The sequence below is a fragment of the Lutjanus erythropterus genome, chromosome 11 (assembly GCF_056507025.1).
Source record: "Lutjanus erythropterus isolate fLutEry1 chromosome 11, fLutEry1.hap2, whole genome shotgun sequence".
Lineage (NCBI taxonomy): Eukaryota > Metazoa > Chordata > Actinopteri > Lutjaniformes > Lutjanidae > Lutjanus > Lutjanus erythropterus.
This window is the reverse complement of record NC_139327.1, coordinates 18061857-18080313: the sequence shown is the minus strand read 5'-3', so window position 1 is coordinate 18080313 and position 18457 is coordinate 18061857. Positions and strand designations below refer to the sequence as shown.

Below are 18457 nucleotides of genomic sequence, written 5' to 3'. Positions count from 1 at the left end.
GTTGTTACGGTTAAGAGTGAGATGAGCAGGACAGACTGAGCATCATTAAACAAGGCCTCATCAGTTACCATGGAAGCTTATTCATAGCCGGAAAAACCTTGAGAGGCTTATTCTGAGCCTAATCAGCTGCAGCCACTCCAGGAGGACCACCATGAGCAACAGAGGGTGACGTCATGTGATGAGTAGTCTGTAAAGAAGCTTTTTTTTCCCTCAGTCAGAGACACAATATAGTCTTCATCGTCATCGTCATGAATTATGCTGAGTCACAGATGTGAGTCAGCATCATGTGTTTATTTTTTTTTTATATATCCTCCATTGTCTCATTCTCTGCACTTCTTTGTCATTTTATTTGCCATGTGAGTGTTGGCATGTGGGAGTCTGAATAAAATCACCTGGATATTTAAAACATGGCGGATGAAGCTCAACAGAGGATTTGTAGGCGGGCGGCTCGGTGGATAAGTCAAAATTAGGGAGAAAACGGATCCAGGAAAGTAAAACATGACCTGGATTTCCTTTATGCTCTTTCAAATCACCATGTGGGGAGTCACCATTGTGCCGTCTCAAGTAGCTTTGTCTGCTCGGCAGATTTTCTAATGAGGGGCTTTTGGAGGAGGATGACAGAACGCTCTGCCTGTGCTGTCGGGGGAGGAGGGGCATTTAAAGGAAATGAGCAATGCTTCGTCCATGGATACGCCTAATACTAGACTCCCCCCTACTCAGATGCCCTGCTGGCAGCTTGGCAGCACCATTAGGACTGAGAAGGGTGGCATTAGTCTGAAACTCTCATTATGTCAGATACACTGAAAACCCCTAATCTAGGCACCAAATGATAGGGGTAGAATTAAACCAAACTGGGCAAGAAGGCAGCAGAGGTGCAATTCAAAGGTTCTGTGTGTTCTTTACACTGGACAACTTTACTTGGAGAGAAAATACTGTGCTCAAAGTATTTACTTGTAGTGAGTAATCCATTGTGTTTTCATGTATACTACCTTCACCTCTGATGTGAGGAAAATTGCTCTTGTGTTTTTATAACAACAATGTATATCTATTATTTGTAGTATATATTCTCTAAGTTAGAAAAACTGAGAATAAATTTTAAAAAAAAGACAAGTAGGGTAGACAGTGGACAGTTGCAATATGGGACAGATGCAACAAGTCTTCTTTAATCAGTAACATACAAAGGTGATGATCCCCACTGGTCAGTTTTTAAAACAGCTGCAATTTTGTTCAATAAAACATGTTTAATAAAAGTTTGATACATTGCAAATTGCTCAGTTCTTCCTGTTACACTGAAATATAGAGAGAATTGACAGCATCTGTAACATCTGCACAGTGATTCAAGGTAGGCCTAAGTTCTACATATAAACAAACAATACTTAATAACTGTCATTCAGTAAATATTACTGAGTGAATAATATTACAATACTATTGAGACAATGGATATTTTCAGAATACTATGAAATTATATATATATAAGTTTAACATATTGCAATAGTCCCCTCATCGTGTTGCAACTCTCCACAGGCTTGAGGTTTGTTGCAACATCTATGAAGCAACATATATAAAGTTTGGTTGGTCTTGTCCTAATGGTCTCTGAGTAAGTGAAAGGAAACTGTCCCTGCTCTCCCATGCACAGGAACATAAACATCATTGACAGAAAATGCATTAAAAATGCATTGCATGTTTGTTATGTTTGCAAAACAAAAGTCCTCTTACTTCCATTCTTTTGTAGGGGGATAAAACTGCATGTATTCTAAATCTGAGGGGAAAAAAAATACTTCCTCTATGTACAGAAAAGATATATATTCACTCAATTATATATTCATTCAAATTTTTGTTTCACAAATTCATCCACCAGATGGGTGTGGCATATAGATGCTGTTCAAACAGCATGATTGTGTGACTGGTCATAATAAAAGGCCACTCTAAAATGTTTAATTTGATGTTGAAAAAAACACACTGACATATTAGGCACTGAAATATGGTTATTTCACATTGGGATAGAGATACCATTTTTTTCCCCCAGAAGGCCAAAGTCATGTCCCACCCTGCTTTGCCTCTGATATTCTTACCTTAACCCTAACCAATCACTCCTCATGCCTAAATCTAACCAACCCAAGCAACAAAAACAATTAGTACTAGCCACTCAGTGGCAGAGTAGGGCAGGTAATGACTCTCTGATTCTTTGCCTTTGATTCATAAAAAATGAGAGCAGAAACAGTGTTGTCAAGAGTTGTGTTTACATTTTTGTTGTATATGTATGAGGATGCGATGTGTGCTGTAATTATTTGACCTGCTGGCAGTTGGTTTCATGTGTGTCTATCAAGCCAAACATCAAATATGTCACTAAAATAAAAGAAACATGGATCTTGCAGATTAACCCCTTAACATTTCCTCCTCAGGTATAGAAATACCTGAGGAAAAAACTAATCACAGTACAGTAAAGTGGTTGCCTCTCATTATCATGTTATTATTATGAAACAGATAGATGATGGTCAATAAATCACTCAACCAAAAATATGTGAAGAAGAATTTGATCTTGACAAATATTGTGTTTTGTTAATTGGAAGTTTAATTAAACGTTGCACAATTTTCTCAGCACAAAGAAGAGTTAGTGATTCTCCCACTGAACAGGCTTCATGATCTGCAGTTATTTTGTTCACCAGGAGATGGAAATATTTCCCAAGAAGTGTGGACTAAATGAAAATTAGACGAGATTGTAGTCAAATCTAATATAACTTTCCACTTTGGGGATTTATTAGGTGTTTTTTGTTTAATTCTGTCTGTTTATGAGAGATACTAAATTCACCATAATGCCTGAGCGTGGATCAAAGGGTTATTTCCCAAAGTAGGTAAAAATATCAGTGAGCTCGGCCTACACACGGGCTGTGTGAAGAAGCCAAAACAGGATTAAGAGAGAAGACCAACAAGCTAACAGACAATTCTATTCTTAATATGTCACAGTGATTTTCAGCAAGCACTGGGTTTTTAAGTCTTTTCTGACCAATCTTTCCCTATTAATACTGTTGATGTTACTGCTGCGGCGCATAAAATGTCATCTAACACTTATAATTACACAGGTACATTAGTGGGGAGAAGAACATTGTAACAATAATGCTGGAAAAATTTCAGTAACAGACTGACAGGAAGTAGCTGGTAAGCTGCTGTAAATAAATTTCACAGTATGATTACTGTAAATCTAAACACAGTACCAGAGTACTGTAATTGTTATAACAGTAATAATCACATTTATTTAATTATTATTGCAGTAATAATCAGCATGGTGTATTTTTTTTTTTATCACAACACTAATTCAACTACTGTAAAAGGCTTTTCTGTATTAATTTTAGTACTATAAATGAATAACTGTAGAATAATTACATACTGTAAAATGAATACATTTTAATAAAAAAAAAGTAATTATTTCATCAATTCTTTGAACTTATAAATACTTAAATATATTTTAAAAACATTTGTTTTATTTATTTTATTTATTTCATGTTTTATTTTAATCGAAGTTCAAATTTATACTGAATGTTCTCTGAATGAGTTAGTGTCTGTGAGTCATACAGCTGTGCTTTTCCAGAGGTTTCCACAGGTGTTTGTGATGTTTGAGCAGGCAAACTCACCCTCTCTCTGTCATTCATTAACAGCAGACATAGTGTTCTGTCTTGTGGGCTTCAGCATCCATAATGCTACATGTCTGCCATCTGCTGGACAATCAGATCATTACAAGATTTACTACAGCCCTCAGCTTTTAGACACTAAAGGGATAGTTCAGATTTTTTTTTTACTTGTATCACTGTATAAGGACAGTAAGGGTGGAACAATATATTCAATATCACATTTTAAAAAATACCGTGTCAGTGATGTATACCATGATATTACATGGTTAATTTATTTTATTATTTCAATTTTATAAGTGAACTGCTGCCAACTAATGCATTATTTCTGTACTGCTATTGTACATACATAATTTACACACTCATTGCTAAAGACAGTTTGAGCCATTTTTTGTACATGGTTTGGTCATGGCTGGCTATACTTTTATTTTATTAAAAAAAGGAAAGCAGAAGCAGAAACAAATTTTATACAAACAACAAATGCTGTAAACATCATTTTTATTAGAAATGATTTTTTAAATATTGAGATGAATACTTTACCGTGAAATTTTAATTTTTATTGTTTAATTTGATTTTTTTATTTTTTTTTTGGTATCATTACTTGCATGATCATAAACATGAAAAGTGTTGAAAAGTATAGTAGTATATAATTAGATTACAAGATAAATGTAGTTATAATACATCACAGAAGAAAATATGCAATGCAAAGAAATTCTTCAGATTACAATGGGGTTACATTCACATACATTCTATTTAATATAAAGTTTATGTAGCTAGAATATAACATTCAGACAACAACACCTTTCAGTGCTAGAAATTCAACAATAAATTCTATGATTGCTTACAGTGTCTTAAAAGTCCTTAGTCTTGCTGTTGCTGCTATTGTTTATTAGTTTCAAAGTGGAGAGAAGATAAGTAAAAATGCAAAATAAATAAATAAATAAAATTGATATATAATATCACTACTACTACTACTACTACTACTACTACTAATAATAATAATAATAATAATAATAATAATAATAATAATAATTAATAATAATAATTGTTTTAAAGACGCCTTACAAAAGGGGGACCTGGACATAAACTAATGTCATTTGTGTTGGAGACGTTTGGGAACTCTACACTTCTACACTGTGTTTCCTTTCTGTGCTTAAAAGATCTGATCTTGGAACCACTTTTTCCTGACTGACTGACTGCTGGTGTAATTTGCTGATCCCGTGAAAAGATGCTGCTGCCACTAAACAGCGTAAACAAGTTTGGTTTCCTAATGTGGCTTTCAGAATAAAAGCACAGAAATTGAAGCCTGGGTGTGAGCAGGACTGCTGTTCTATACTCAGCCAATTTTTCTGTTGCCAATAATAATTATGTACAATTATATTGTACTGACTGGAGTGTGTTTTCTCCAGATGTTTTTGGGCGTGACATTCGACCCATTTCTAGGATGTGATTTTAAGCCAACATCCTCTCTTAGTGACTGAAATCATGGCCATCACATAGTGTATAACTTAAATTTGAGATTTGAATGTTTGCAGGAGCATCTACAGCCAAAATTTTGCATAATAATTTGAAACAGATATGGACGACAATAAAAAACAATATAATAAAGTGATTTCCATACCCATCAGTTCAAGTAGCTAATTTGTCTGGATGTTGCTATTAGTTTTGGCAGCCAGAAAAACAAAAATAGGCTTTCATGATCATAAATACAATCAGTATAAAACACTGGAGAAACACTGGTAATTGAAAACAGTATCATGGAAGAGAGTAATATATTTTTAATTTCTTTTTGTTTTTTAGTTTAGTTTCAGTCAGTTTTTTGAGAAGGCTTATTCATTTCACTTTTTTCATTTTTTATTTTTATTTATTTTTTATTGTTTAGTTTTTTCCTCATTAGTTTAGTTTAGTAATAATAATAATAATAATAATAATAATAATAATAATAATAATAATAATAATAATAATAAAATTATATGGGTGGCAGACATTCTTGCTTGCCAAATTGAGAAAAATTAAACTTAAGATATATATATATGTGTGTGTGTGTGTGTGTGTGTGTGTGTGTGTGTGTACAGTCTATTTTTTATTTTTATTTATACAAAAATGTTAACAATTTTTATTTGGTTTTAGTTAACTATAATAAAAATAGCCACGAGGAATAACAAAAAAAATCAGGTCTTACTTTTATTCTGAAAAGCCAATCTAACCGGATGTACCCCGTTAAACTTTTCCAGCTGGACACGCACGCACAAAGCAGTGAAGGCTATGGTGGGTGAGGACGCGCACGGACTTCCAGCGAGCTGATCTGACTGTGACTGAGCTGCAGCGGTTGGTGGTGTTTGCTTCATCTTGTTATGAGAAGATGTCTGTGAACGAGGTGTATGTGTTCAGACCCTTCAAGCTCATCGCTCTGCTGTGCGTCTTTCTGGCGCTCTGTTTGGACGTGGTGGCTCTGCTGAGTCCAGCCTGGGTCACCGCCGAGCATTTCTCCCTGTCTCTGTGGGAGTCCTGCTCCCAGTCCGCGGCACGGCATCCGAGCGAGGAGGAGGAGGCTCAGTGGAGCTGCTTCTCCACCCTCACATCTGGTAGGAATCAACGTTTGGGGTTTTTTTTGGTTTTGTTTTGTTTTTTTCCGGCACTTCTGGTTTATTTGACAGAGCTTTGTTGTTTGTAACTTTCTGTCCTTGAAGTTAGGATGCTGTTATTTTGTTGTAGACGGAACCAGACACAGTAAACAAATAGCTACTGTAGATTTAGACCTGTTATTGCACAATGGAGAATGATGCTGAAAAAGCTGCGACATCAAGCTTGTAATATGCTTTTTAGGAGAAATCTGTTTTTTCCAGTTTTATGGTATAATAAACCAGGGGTTCCCAAACTTTTTTTAATGTCAGGACACATACACTAATAAGACAGAACAAGCTGTACTTTTATAAAAACTTGATTAAAAAAAATAGAAATAATATGTTCTCTATTAGAAAATAAACAAACAAACTAATTATACATCATACACCTAATGGAATAAGAAATTAGAAATATAATATATTTATTAGACAGTGTAAGACCCTTTATTACACCCTGATTAGACATAACAAGAGGGTAATTAGGGACACATTTCGTTTCATTTTACACTACTGTTCTGTTGCAATGTGTTAGCCTTACATAAATAATAATAAGGGTATAACAGTGGGAAATAATACACTTTAGTTTACAGTACAGTTCTGATTTAATTTGTCCCTAATTACCCTCTAATAAAGTCTAATAAAGTCTAATACTGTCTAATGAGGAACATGTTGGTTCTAGTTTCCATCTATTTTGATACAAAGTAAGGCTTGTTATGTTTTATCATTGACTTCAAAGTCAGTCAATCAAAACAGCCAACTCTATTTCTTGTTTTTCCAGCTTAAAAAAATGTGTTAAAAGTTAAATTATTATATTCTTCCTTCTGCTGGGGGCCCCTTCTACCCTCTTCAGGACCACTGTTGGTCCTCAGTCCCCATTTTGAACACCACCGTAGTATACAAAGCAACATGCACTGGTAATTACGTAATTATGCCATGTAACTCTCTGGTGGTTTTAAACTAACGTGTTATCAGTGGCTTTTTTCAGGTTCTGTTTTTAGTACTGTACTATACAAAGGCTGCACACCCCATGTTTGAACAAACAAAGGGGAATATTTGTTCGGCAGTTCTGGACATCATCTCCCAGCCTGGTCAGAGTTTGTTTTAGTTGGTTTGTTGGTCTCTGTCCAGCCGCTGAGGCATTCAGAGCTTCTTGTGCTGCTGCTGCTGATAAATTTCCTCTGTTCATACCAGAGCACTGACGTGGTGTCACAGTGACAAACACATTGTGATGCTCAGCTGCAGCCAGCAAGGTTTGACGAATTCATGGGCGGGCATGAGACAACTGAGTTTGTATTCAAACCATGTTGATTTAGTGACAATAGACCTCTTTCAGTGGCAGCCATATTAATATGAAACAGTAGGGTAAATGCAAGTTCATGGTTCCATTTAGTGTAACAGAGCCTTTCAGCGAGCCAACATGCACAATAGCAGCACAATGACTCTGACCTGAATGGATCTTTAATTAGGATCATTGGTAACGCCTGTCTTTATCTGACTATTCATATAAAAATGGCTGCTGTGAAAAGGGTCTGTAATCCTATCTGATTTTTTTCTATGGTAAATCAGTCAACAAAGCGTTGGGAAAATATAGCAGTTTTCATGGGGATGTCTAGTCAGTGTTGATGGTAAATGTAGTCAGTTGACCTCTCTATGCCCCACCCCTTTTGCCTCGGTCGACTTTCTATCTAATGTAATCTAATCTAATTTTTTGTAATCGACATCAATTGTTAGCTGGCTAGTTAGCAAGTGTTTTGTTCTGTAGCGAGACTGAGGCTAACTGTCTAGCTGATCTACATCAATCATTAGGTAGCGTTCCATTTACCTCAGAGCTCAAAGTCAGAGTTGGGAATGAGGTTTCACTGAGTTGACTGTGTTCCTGTATAACAAGTCAGGAAAAAGAAACTTTTGCTTGTGATTGATAACAATGCACTTTATGGCATTTCATGCATACAAAGACTAGAGCAACGTGTCCACAGATATAACTTTGAGAGTGATGTGTGTACAACTGTTTTCACAAGATGCAAAAGACAGAAGTGCCAATTAAACAGCTTTGACAGAGTGGCCATCTTGGATTTTGAGTTCGGGGTTGGTGAGGTTCGTCCGACATGTTGCAGCTGAAATTTCCAACTGGAAACTTCACTTTCCCATTCTGACTTCCCAGTTCAAATGAAATGCACCATGCATCTGCAGCAAAATGCTAGCTAACTAGCTAGCTGTTCTATAGCAATTGTTAGCTAGGCAGCTAAGCTATCATTTTGCTAACATTAGCTAACTTAACTACATATACATATATATGTGTCGCTTTTTCCCCAAGCAACATCTTCTACCGTCTTGAAAGTTTGGTTTTCTCTTCTACATACTGTAGGTGAGCTTAGCACATAGTATATCTAAGTGGAAACAGATAAGGAGAAAGTTGACTGAGGTTCCAAAAGCGGCGTGGCTTAGGAGGGGTCAATCGAAGCAATAAATTCCTCAGTGCGTGCTCTACTGACCAAGAAAGATGAGTTGCTGCTCCTCCTCCTCCTCCTGCTTCTGAGGCCCACACCCATGTTGCTGTGTATAACCACCCTAGCCTATCTTATTACTTTGTTGGCCAAAAGGAGGATTAGGTGTCAAAAGCCTCACTGAGCATGTCCTCTGGCTGTAATTGTCTATAGCTCTTCCTTAACACCAACTACATCACTGGATGTAGGAAGAACAACAGATTTTGCAGCAAGAGAATTTAGCTTACACACTGAGGAATGTATTGCTTCAATTTTCTGTATCTACCATCAACATCGACCGGACAGCCACATGAAAATGCAAAACCTTCCCTTTAAATGTTGTCATTCATGCTTTTAATTCAATTTACAGCTCAGTTTCAGCGTTAATGATGAGAAACGATGCTATAAACAAGAATATAATTCTGCTGGGACACAAAAAGTTAACACACTGCAGCCAGTAGAAGGCTTCGAGTGGGTCTGAAGAGACGCTATTGAGCATCTTCCCCATCATCCACTGACTTCATCAGCCCTGGACCCACCAGGTTGTCTTTTGTCCAGCAGAGAAGCCACATGACAGGAGTGTTTACGCCTCCAACCCCCTTCCTTACCCCACCAGGGGAGGAAATCCGCATTAAATGCACCAGATGTACCAGCATTTGTCTGGTGGCTGGTACAGCAGGTTGGCTTATTATTAACTGGAGCTTCGTCTCTATTAAACTTAAAGAAGCTCATTGTTAAAACAGTAATAAAAAGACTTTAAGGAAAAAATCAAACCATATAATTATATATAAATTTAATGAACATTTTGTTTTGTCATTGGTTGCCAGAAGTATGTAAAATATTTTAGATTTTTCCTGTTCAGCAGTGGCTTTTGGTGCAGTTTGACCACCAGCACAGGCACAACTATGTGGAGGGAAACACAGCCGTGGGGTAACTGACTGCTGTCTGATATTGTGGAATGTGTTGGGGTGAATAGGAGGCGGGCTTTTCGCTTTGAGTGTCTGCAGAGCTCATTAAAGCAACAGTGGAGGGGCGCGTTGAGGTTAAAGGGGCAGTTCACCACAAGGCAAAACAGATTTATAATGCATATATTCTCATAGCTATCCCAAGGTTCTTGAATTTCAATCTATGTTTGGAGTGACGTCATCTGGCCGAGAGAGAATAAATGGCAAGCGACAAAAACAATGCAGATGAAGACTGTATTATGACTTATACCCTCAGTAAGGTCGAAAACTATACTTGTAATGTGAGTACACTGTTCAATATTCTTTGAAGAGAAGGTTTTTTTGACTCAAAACCAAAATTATAACCACATAATGGACCAAAGATGTTCGAAGGCTGAATCAAATGGAGTTCAGATGTGTCTTTGGGACAAAGTTCCTTTTTACCACCCTGAAGACAAATGAATCAGGAGCTCAGAGTGTGAGAGGGAGACAGACACACCCAGCGAAGATTGTTCGCCGAGCTTGTTAGCTTCATGCAAATTCTCCTTTTCAGTCGAGTCTTTTGAGGTGAGGCTTTCTTCTGAATGCTGACAAGTGGGACATCAAAGACTGAACACACAATGCGGGCAAGAATGGAAAAATGTAACATTTTCCTCTGAATACATTTCTGGTTTCAGACTCTGAATCAAAGCTTTTCTGAATAGAGAGTTCGTCTCAGTTCAGCTTAACAGCCCAGTGTTGTGTAGGTCTTTCCAAAGAAGAATCCTCTGACGCAGGGGAAGTAATAGGTTTTTACTTTTCCACCAGGAGCAACTTGGTTTGATATAAATAGAATAAATGTGCTGTTAAAAAGCCACCTTGGCTGCACCCACATGGAAAAAACTGGCAACCATGAGCCGCTTCATGAACCAAAAACTCCAAGGAGATGTCACAGTGTTGAACACCACAGTGACCACACATTAGCAGCAAGAATTTCAACAAATTAATTAAATTACTAACTTAATTTTCATGTAAAAATCTAATCCAGGTTATAGAAATATAATAAACCTTGCTGGGTATAGACTAGCAGTGTGCAGTGTACCAAAAAATATTGCCGAAATTCATGGAAGATACATTAATTTTGAACAGGTACAAAGATAAATTTAGAAAATAAATTTTAGAGGAGGATAAGTTTACAAGAAAAAAGTCTGAGATTAAAGTGCTACATTTCTGAGAAAAAAAATAAAGGGGTAACTTAATGAGAAAAACAAAACTTGAATATTCTCAGAGATTAAAGTAGTAAATTTACAAGAAAAAAAATCTCAAATTTAGGAGAGAAAATCTTGAATGTTCTCTGTGATTACAGTGGTACATTTGGGAGAAAAAAAACTCAAATTTTGCAGAAAAATTGAAATATTCTCTGATGTCAAAGTAGTAAATTTACAAGAAAAAACTAACAAAATTGCAAGAGAAAAACTTGAATATTCTCTGAGATTATAAAGTCATAAATTTTCAAGAAAAAAATAGTGTGGTTTTTTTTTGACAAGGAATCACATCACTTCACTCTGCAGAGAGACAGACACCACCACAATTTTTTGTTTTGTTTTTTAATCACAGTTTTCTCAAGGGAATTCAGACATTTTGCTTGTTTGTTTGTTTGTTTGTTTGTTTGTCTTATCTATAATGACCCTAATATGTTGTCATACAAAATACTGTGAATAAACTATGAAAATATTGACAGTGTTTCAAAGGATACAGCTGTTGTTTCAATATCTTCATTTACAAGTTATCAGCTGTTGAGATTAGTAAATTTATGTTTCTTCAAGTCTGAAATACAAACTTTAACCCTCTAAGCAACTAATTCTATAATACATTTAATCTAATTACTGTGAGTTCTGTGTTACTAATCAGGTTCTCGTTGCTTGTGTTCCTGATGGAGCCGCTCTCTGGTGCAGGCCAAAGTCCATTCTGCTTCACTCTGGGATTTGCTCTTGTTTTGTGTTTGTCAACACAGCGGTTCAATTCAGCAGTGCTGTCCTGTGAATCAGGCTTTTGTTGGGATGCTCCACTCTAACCTGTACACGTGTCTCTCATCCTGCAGACTGGCAGATTGCCACCCTGGTGCTGCTGGTGGCCGGTGCCGTGGCAACTCTGGTAGCCTTTTTGGTGGCTCTGATTTCTCTCTGCCGGGGGACGCAAAGACGGCACTACCGCACCGTGGCTGTGTTCCTCTTCACTGCAGGTATGTCTTTCTCTTCCCTTTCTCCTCTTTTCAACCAAAAGTTCTGATATAATTTGCACTTTTCTGCTGTGTTCCAACACATCCTGCTCTTGCACTAGACGGCACAGCACAACCACAACAATTTCTATATAGACAGGGTTTTTTTTTTTGTTCCAGTGTTCTCATTAAATAGAAGGGTGCAGAAAGAAAGAAGCAGCTGAGAGAAGCTTCTGGTTGAGCTCATTTTTTCTGTGGTGTGGAGTCTGGGGAGCTGCCGGCTTACGAGCCAAGAAAAAGCAGCCGCAGAATTTGCAGACTTACCAACAGAGTGAAGTCACTGAGGGGGGGAAAAAAAAAGCCACCACAGACTCCTCACTCATCCAGCACTGCCTCTCATGCTTGGACTGCTCTTCTCCTACATGCTTTGTGAAAGCGTCGTTTCGTGAAACTGAATGTTGACACTAGTGAGGGAGGATCTATCTATAAAACATATAATTATATTCAGAAGTTTGCAGTCAAGACACATTGTTCCATATACATTAGAGGCATTGTCATAACTGACTCACAGCCTGTGGTTATTTTACTTTGACAGCAGTGATGGAACATTAACCACTTACTGCTACTTAACTCATGCCTAGTTCCAGCTTTGCCAGTTTCCAAAATAAAAATGGATTATATAAGAAACAGATATCCTGTTATTCTTCATTAATAGCGTTTCTCCTCCTGAAGTTTTACAATAAGCCTAGACCAAAAGGAACAGGAGGTTAGCTTAGCTTAGTGTGAAGGGGATGAAACGGTGAACAGATTGTCTGGGTCTGTCTAAAAGCAAAAAGCACCCAAAACATGGTCAGCAGGCTTGGGCAATATCTGTTTTTTCGTAGGTTTCTACTTTCCTGACAGGTTGGTTTTAATGTGAAACAGCCTGACTCTTCTCATGTTTGGTAGGCGAGGTAAACGTTGTTTTCCACTGCAGATCGCACCCTGTCAGTGTAGGCAGAGGTGATCATCAAAGTGATGCCGCAGTTGGGAAACAACACAGTGGAGTTTTAATTTAGTACTGAGAAGCTGCAGCCTTTACTTACTGACTTTTAAACTGCAATGTACAGGGCTCAACAATAAGGATTGCCCATGTGCCCGTGGCTAGTAAAATGCCACATTGGGCTAGTAAATTTAGCAACTAACTTGCCCACCCAGGCAAATGGTAGAAAATAACTATTTTGATTATCAATTAATCATTAAAGTAATTTTATATGAAAAATTGTGTTTTTCAACTTCTTAAATATCGAGATTTCCTGCATGTCTCCATTTATTATCAAAGTAAACTGCTGGTTGGTTTTTGGACTGATAAAACAAGACATTAAGGTTGAACCCTTGCATTTACTGCCAGATTACCATCCTCACTCATCTGTTCTCCTCTTCAGTTTGTTAACCATCACTTTCTGCTGCTTGCTCAGCTACACACTCTCTATGCTACCCTGACCAAATAGTGTCCTGCAGGGTTGTTTTGCCTACACCTCATCTAACATGTATGTCAAACTACCTCTTTAACATTTCTGTGGTGTGTCCATTATTTCCTGCTTGTGTTGCGTTACATTGTTAGATTCATTTAAAAGAAAATCCACATTATGTCTTCTTTCTTTTTACTGTAATTTCAGTAAAAGTAACTCTTGTTCAACATTTAATAGCTTGCATTTTGGTGATTTTATTTCAGAGTGACACAGGAACAAAAATTCAACACTTTTCATTCGGATGTCCAGTTGGTGTTGATGGTTAATGTAGTCAAGTGATGCGAGAGTGCTGCTGCAATGACAGACAAAGAGAAGGTTTAATGCTGCAAAATCTGTCATTTCTCCTGCATCCAGTGATCTCACAAGCATGTCACTGGCGTTAAGAAGAACTAAATGCTATTTCAACTCGCATTTCTGGGTAGCCAGGCGACATACTAGATGAGTTTGTTTGTCGTCTAGTGCAATGTAGCCAACAAAGTAATAACTATAGGGTACAGTAGTCCTGGTACATGTAAACACTGCTACATGGTTCTGCAAGCAGTTAAACTCACTTTTCTTGGTAAATATGCACACACGCACTGAGGAATCTGTTGCTTCAACTGACGTGACGTGCCAAGGTTTCCGTTTAAGATCCCACGGTTTCTGTTGACACCAAATATATCAGTACAAAGAGTATGTATTATCGTACAAAGCTGCATAAAATAATAGACAGTACATCTGGTGTCCTCCATTTCACAAATTAGACTTGACCAAGCAGATAAGTAATGCAATATAATGTTTTCAAATTGAAATACAAGGGATTTTTGTCTTGTCCGTCTCTGAAAACATCAGTCACAAAGGACCAGTGTGTGCAGTCAACTTAATGGCTATACATTTGACTGTTAGCCATTTACTGAAAGGCGTGGGAATGCGGTGTTATCCTTTCCTGTGTGTAATTGCTTTAAGAGCCTGCGAGAATAAGGTCTCCTAACATGCTCACAGTCCTCAGCAGAGCAGCAGCAGCAGAGGGGCTGGACTGTTAAATGCCCCTTGGCAGGACCACGGCTGTGTGGTATTTATTTTCTGTCCGGAAATATGACCTCAGCGGGCTGCAAGCTCAGTCTGGGCTCCATCAACACCGCCACATTCTTGGGCTGCTGTCGTCCCTCCTGCACGCCCACAGCTCCATCCTGTAGGAAGGAAAGGAGGAGTCGAAGTTACACAAAGTCCTTTTCCTCAGGAGTCACCTAAGCATGTACGGAAAGGAACTGAAGTGCCACAGTGCGCCTTTGATGGCACACATGCACGTACACTCACAATGAAACACATTTACCACCGGTAGCTCGTGGTCCTGAGTCATTAACAGGAAAAATGATTCACAATAATCGACACAAGGAAGGAATTTTTCCTCAGTGATGTCAAGGTTAACAACAACAATTGTTTAAAAATGCTCCACATTTAACAACATAAAGGATCTACACTGGTTTCATGTCACTGTCAGGAAAAAAAAGCTATAAACCCACAGGGAGGAGGTGTGTCATACAAAGATTGTTTTTCATGAAATACTTTAATTTTTTTATGGAGGCAGGATGAGGAATAGAAACACATTTGGTGCTAAAACCTTTGTCCTTGCTTGAAAAGTGCTTAAAGATTAAATTGTTAGTTTTAACAAAATGTATCACGGCTTAAATGTGAAATATGTAATATGTTTACAATAGTAAATCATTAAATGACCATAATCTGTTGTCAGAGATTAAGGAAACATTCTACGTTGAAATACCAGCTTCTCTGACTACAGCCAGCATGTTCTCCTTTAAAAGTCCAGAAAGCCTGTTTCTGTTTGCCTGTTTCATTCTTATTAGACTTCAAATTAATGCCGTATGTTCACCGAATGAGTAAGTGTCTGTTTATGAGTCGTAAGAAATCATTAATAATCTTTCAGAAAGAGTAGATGTTAATAACAGTTAAATTGAGCGATATGTCAATGGAGTCTGGCAGACTGTCACTGACCTCCAAACTGTTTTTCGGAGCAGTGGCCTTTTGTTGTTGTTTGCGGGAAACAAATGGCTTCATACAAATCTCATTAGGAAGGAATTCAACCTATCAACCTACTCACATATTTTTCATTATATCGCTATTGTTTAATCAAAATATTTGCTTCATTAGCATCACATGAATCAAGAGTAATAAATAAGTCCAATTACTCTTTAATTATCTTATATAGTGTAGAAGCTCTTATTAGTGTTTGCATTTATTTCGAGGTGCAGTAAAGTGATATGTGTTTGGTAATGAGGAGTCACACTACATGTAAACAGTACAAGGATCGATGGAAGTGGAGAGAAATGACGTTAGCTGTTTTGACGTTCCTGTTCTCATCCTATGGGCTCCTTTAAAACTCTCATAATCTTCATTGTAATTCCTGTCATGGAAAATCTTTAGGGAGGCTCAGTTTGATGAGACCATCTGAAGCAGCAGAGGCACTGATACTGTATATAATCACTTTATGTAACCAACCTCTATGTACCTTCACTGACTCGCAGTTCTCTTTGGAGACGCCAAAAATCCTTCAGACTCTTTTCAATACCAGCCAAAGTCACACTCCTGCCCTCACATCAGTGTGTTGGCTGTCAGATGTGTTTTTACATGAGCAAGGCTGTTAACATCATGATTTTTATGGACTAAATGCCTGGGATTCATTCTCCTCGTTAAGGTGTGGAAAAAAGGTCACACGAAATACATATACAATTGTATAATAAATAAAAAGAAGGATGAATCTTGAAAAGAATGATTAAGTTAAGTAAAGTGAAATACCAATATGAAGTGGAAGAAAAAGCAGAAGTATTCACAGTAGCACAACCAGACTGAGGAGTAAAACAGAATGTGAAAAGTGTGAAAAGTTCAGAGAAGCACAAGCAGGGGTCAGATTGGGCTGAAGCTGTCTGAGGCTCAGCCGAACAATCGACCATGCACAGCTGCATCACAGCTGTGTTTACACTCTTGTACATCAGTATTTGTCATTTCCTTGATCATTACTTGTTGGTTTTATTGGTCCATAAAATTTCAGAAAAATGTTGATCACTGTTTCCCAAAACTCAAATTACATCCTCTCATGTCTTGTTTTGTCCACAAACCAAAGATATCACTGTCATAAAGGACTAAAGAAACCAGAAAACATTCACATCTGAGAATTTGGATATTTTTATTATTATTACAATTAATGGATGATGGCAAAAGTTGGCAATAAATCAAATTGATTAATCAGCTTATTGTTTTTGCACTGTCGGTGCACTCTCTTGCATATGTCTATCAAATATTGAAAATATCAAAATATTATTTAAGAAATATCAGAGCAATTTACATTCTGTTATTAAACCTGTTGGTTTCGGACTCATTTTTCTGAATATCTTGCCACCCACCTGTCACTCTGCCATGTGTGCTGTGACAAGTGACTGTGGCCACTGCTCTGTTAAGTAGCTTTTAGGGAAACCCAGTGACAGAAAAAAATTAAACTCTGTGAAAGTTGGGGTTGGTGTGGTTTCTCCAACTTTCCAAGTGAGAAATCTAGCTTCAGGGGGCATTCCAGTTGAAATTTCCCACTGAGAACTCGGAAACTGCAGCTTCCCAGTTTGGAACGCACCTTGAGACTCAGTAACTCAGTTATTGCAGCTTTGAATTCTAATTAAATGACTAATTGTTTCAGTAAAATTGTGATGAAAGAACAGAACTATCTCTTTATGATTTTAATCTTTTGGTTCCAGTGGTTCTGCAGGCCTGCGCTCTGGTCCTCTACCCGATAAAGTTCATCGACGGAACCGTTCTTCAGACGTATCACGAGTTCAACTGGGGCTACGGGCTTGGCTGGGGGGCCACCATCTTCATGCTGGGTGGAGGGATCCTGTTCTGCCTGCGGACGGACGTATATGAGGATGCAATGTACTGAACCCTCTCTGAGCCCCTGCCCACTGGGAACACACACACACATACACACACATACACACACATACACGCACACATACACTCATACAAACACACACAAACAGGAGGTGTGCTGCTTTTCTTCACACTCGCTCTGTGTATGTGAGCGATCTCTCTCCTTCTCCTGCTCTCTCTGTTATTTTTAGGCAGGTTGTGAAGGCCTAATTTAGGCCAGGGCTGTATGAATAGGACCCCCACCTCCACCCCTCCTCCTCCTCCTCCTCCTCCTCCTCCTCCTCCTCGTCCTCGTCCTCCCGTGCAGCCAGTGGATCTCTCAGCACTGCCGGTATTGGGGTTGAGGTGGCAAAAGCTACAGTGCGGAGAGCTTTCTGGACACAGATGCTGGACGTTTCCACTGCACGTCGACCTGGATCTCTATTGTTAGAAAAACAGCACAGACCTGAATGTGCAGTGACTGAACATTTGAAGGGATTGACGTATCTCCATATTTCCTTTTTTATTATTATTTTTGTAGCATTTCATGAGAACAAGCTTATTGTTTATGTATTTATGGCAGCATTTTACACTTTATAAATATTGAAAAACGCTGAACTTCTCCCTCTGTGTGTTCTAGCTGAAACATATCTAGTAATGCTAAAGCCTTCTGATTATAGAAGTGTAAATTAGACAGCTTTGATATTTGCTAGAGCTCTCGAGTGTTCATAGTTTGTTTGGAAACTGAAAAATGTAAATGTGTACAAAGTATTTCTACATGAAGGAAAATCCAGAATAAACTGTAGTTTTGGTAGTATTAGGCATGTTGTGAAGTTTGACTTTTGGTGTTCCATTGCAATAATAATAATGTCATTTATTTATTTATTTATTTTATTTTATTTTTTTCCTGGTTCAACCCAAACTTCACAAACCCAACCAACACACTACGCTCCTGCAATGTTACAATGGTGACATATCATTTGTGACGTAACAATGTTACTTTAGCATTACAGTTACAACCTCATCATTAGTAACATTGCAGCTAAATTGTTGAAATGTTACAATATAACAGGTATTCTATGGTATTTTTGCTACGTGTGTTCATCGTCGTCTGCATGACGTTTCCTGTACTTTTATATAATAATGCATTGAGATAGCATGTTTACAATAACATGCTGTAGGGCTGC

General features: G+C 37.8%; 1 protein-coding gene across 1 annotated transcript; it reads left to right on the top strand.

Annotated features, from left to right (window-relative positions):
• The first annotated feature begins 5865 nt into the window (after window positions 1-5865).
• On the top strand, window positions 5866-18092 carry LOC146318892 (transmembrane protein 47-like). Its single transcript, XM_084731097.1, has 3 exons — window positions 5866-6208; window positions 11755-11895; window positions 17120-18092. The coding sequence occupies exons 1-3, from the start codon at window positions 5986-5988 to the stop codon at window positions 17299-17301; spliced, it is 546 nt and encodes a 181-aa protein (XP_084587223.1). The 5' UTR covers window positions 5866-5985; the 3' UTR covers window positions 17302-18092.
• Window positions 18093-18457: the final 365 nt, after the last annotated feature.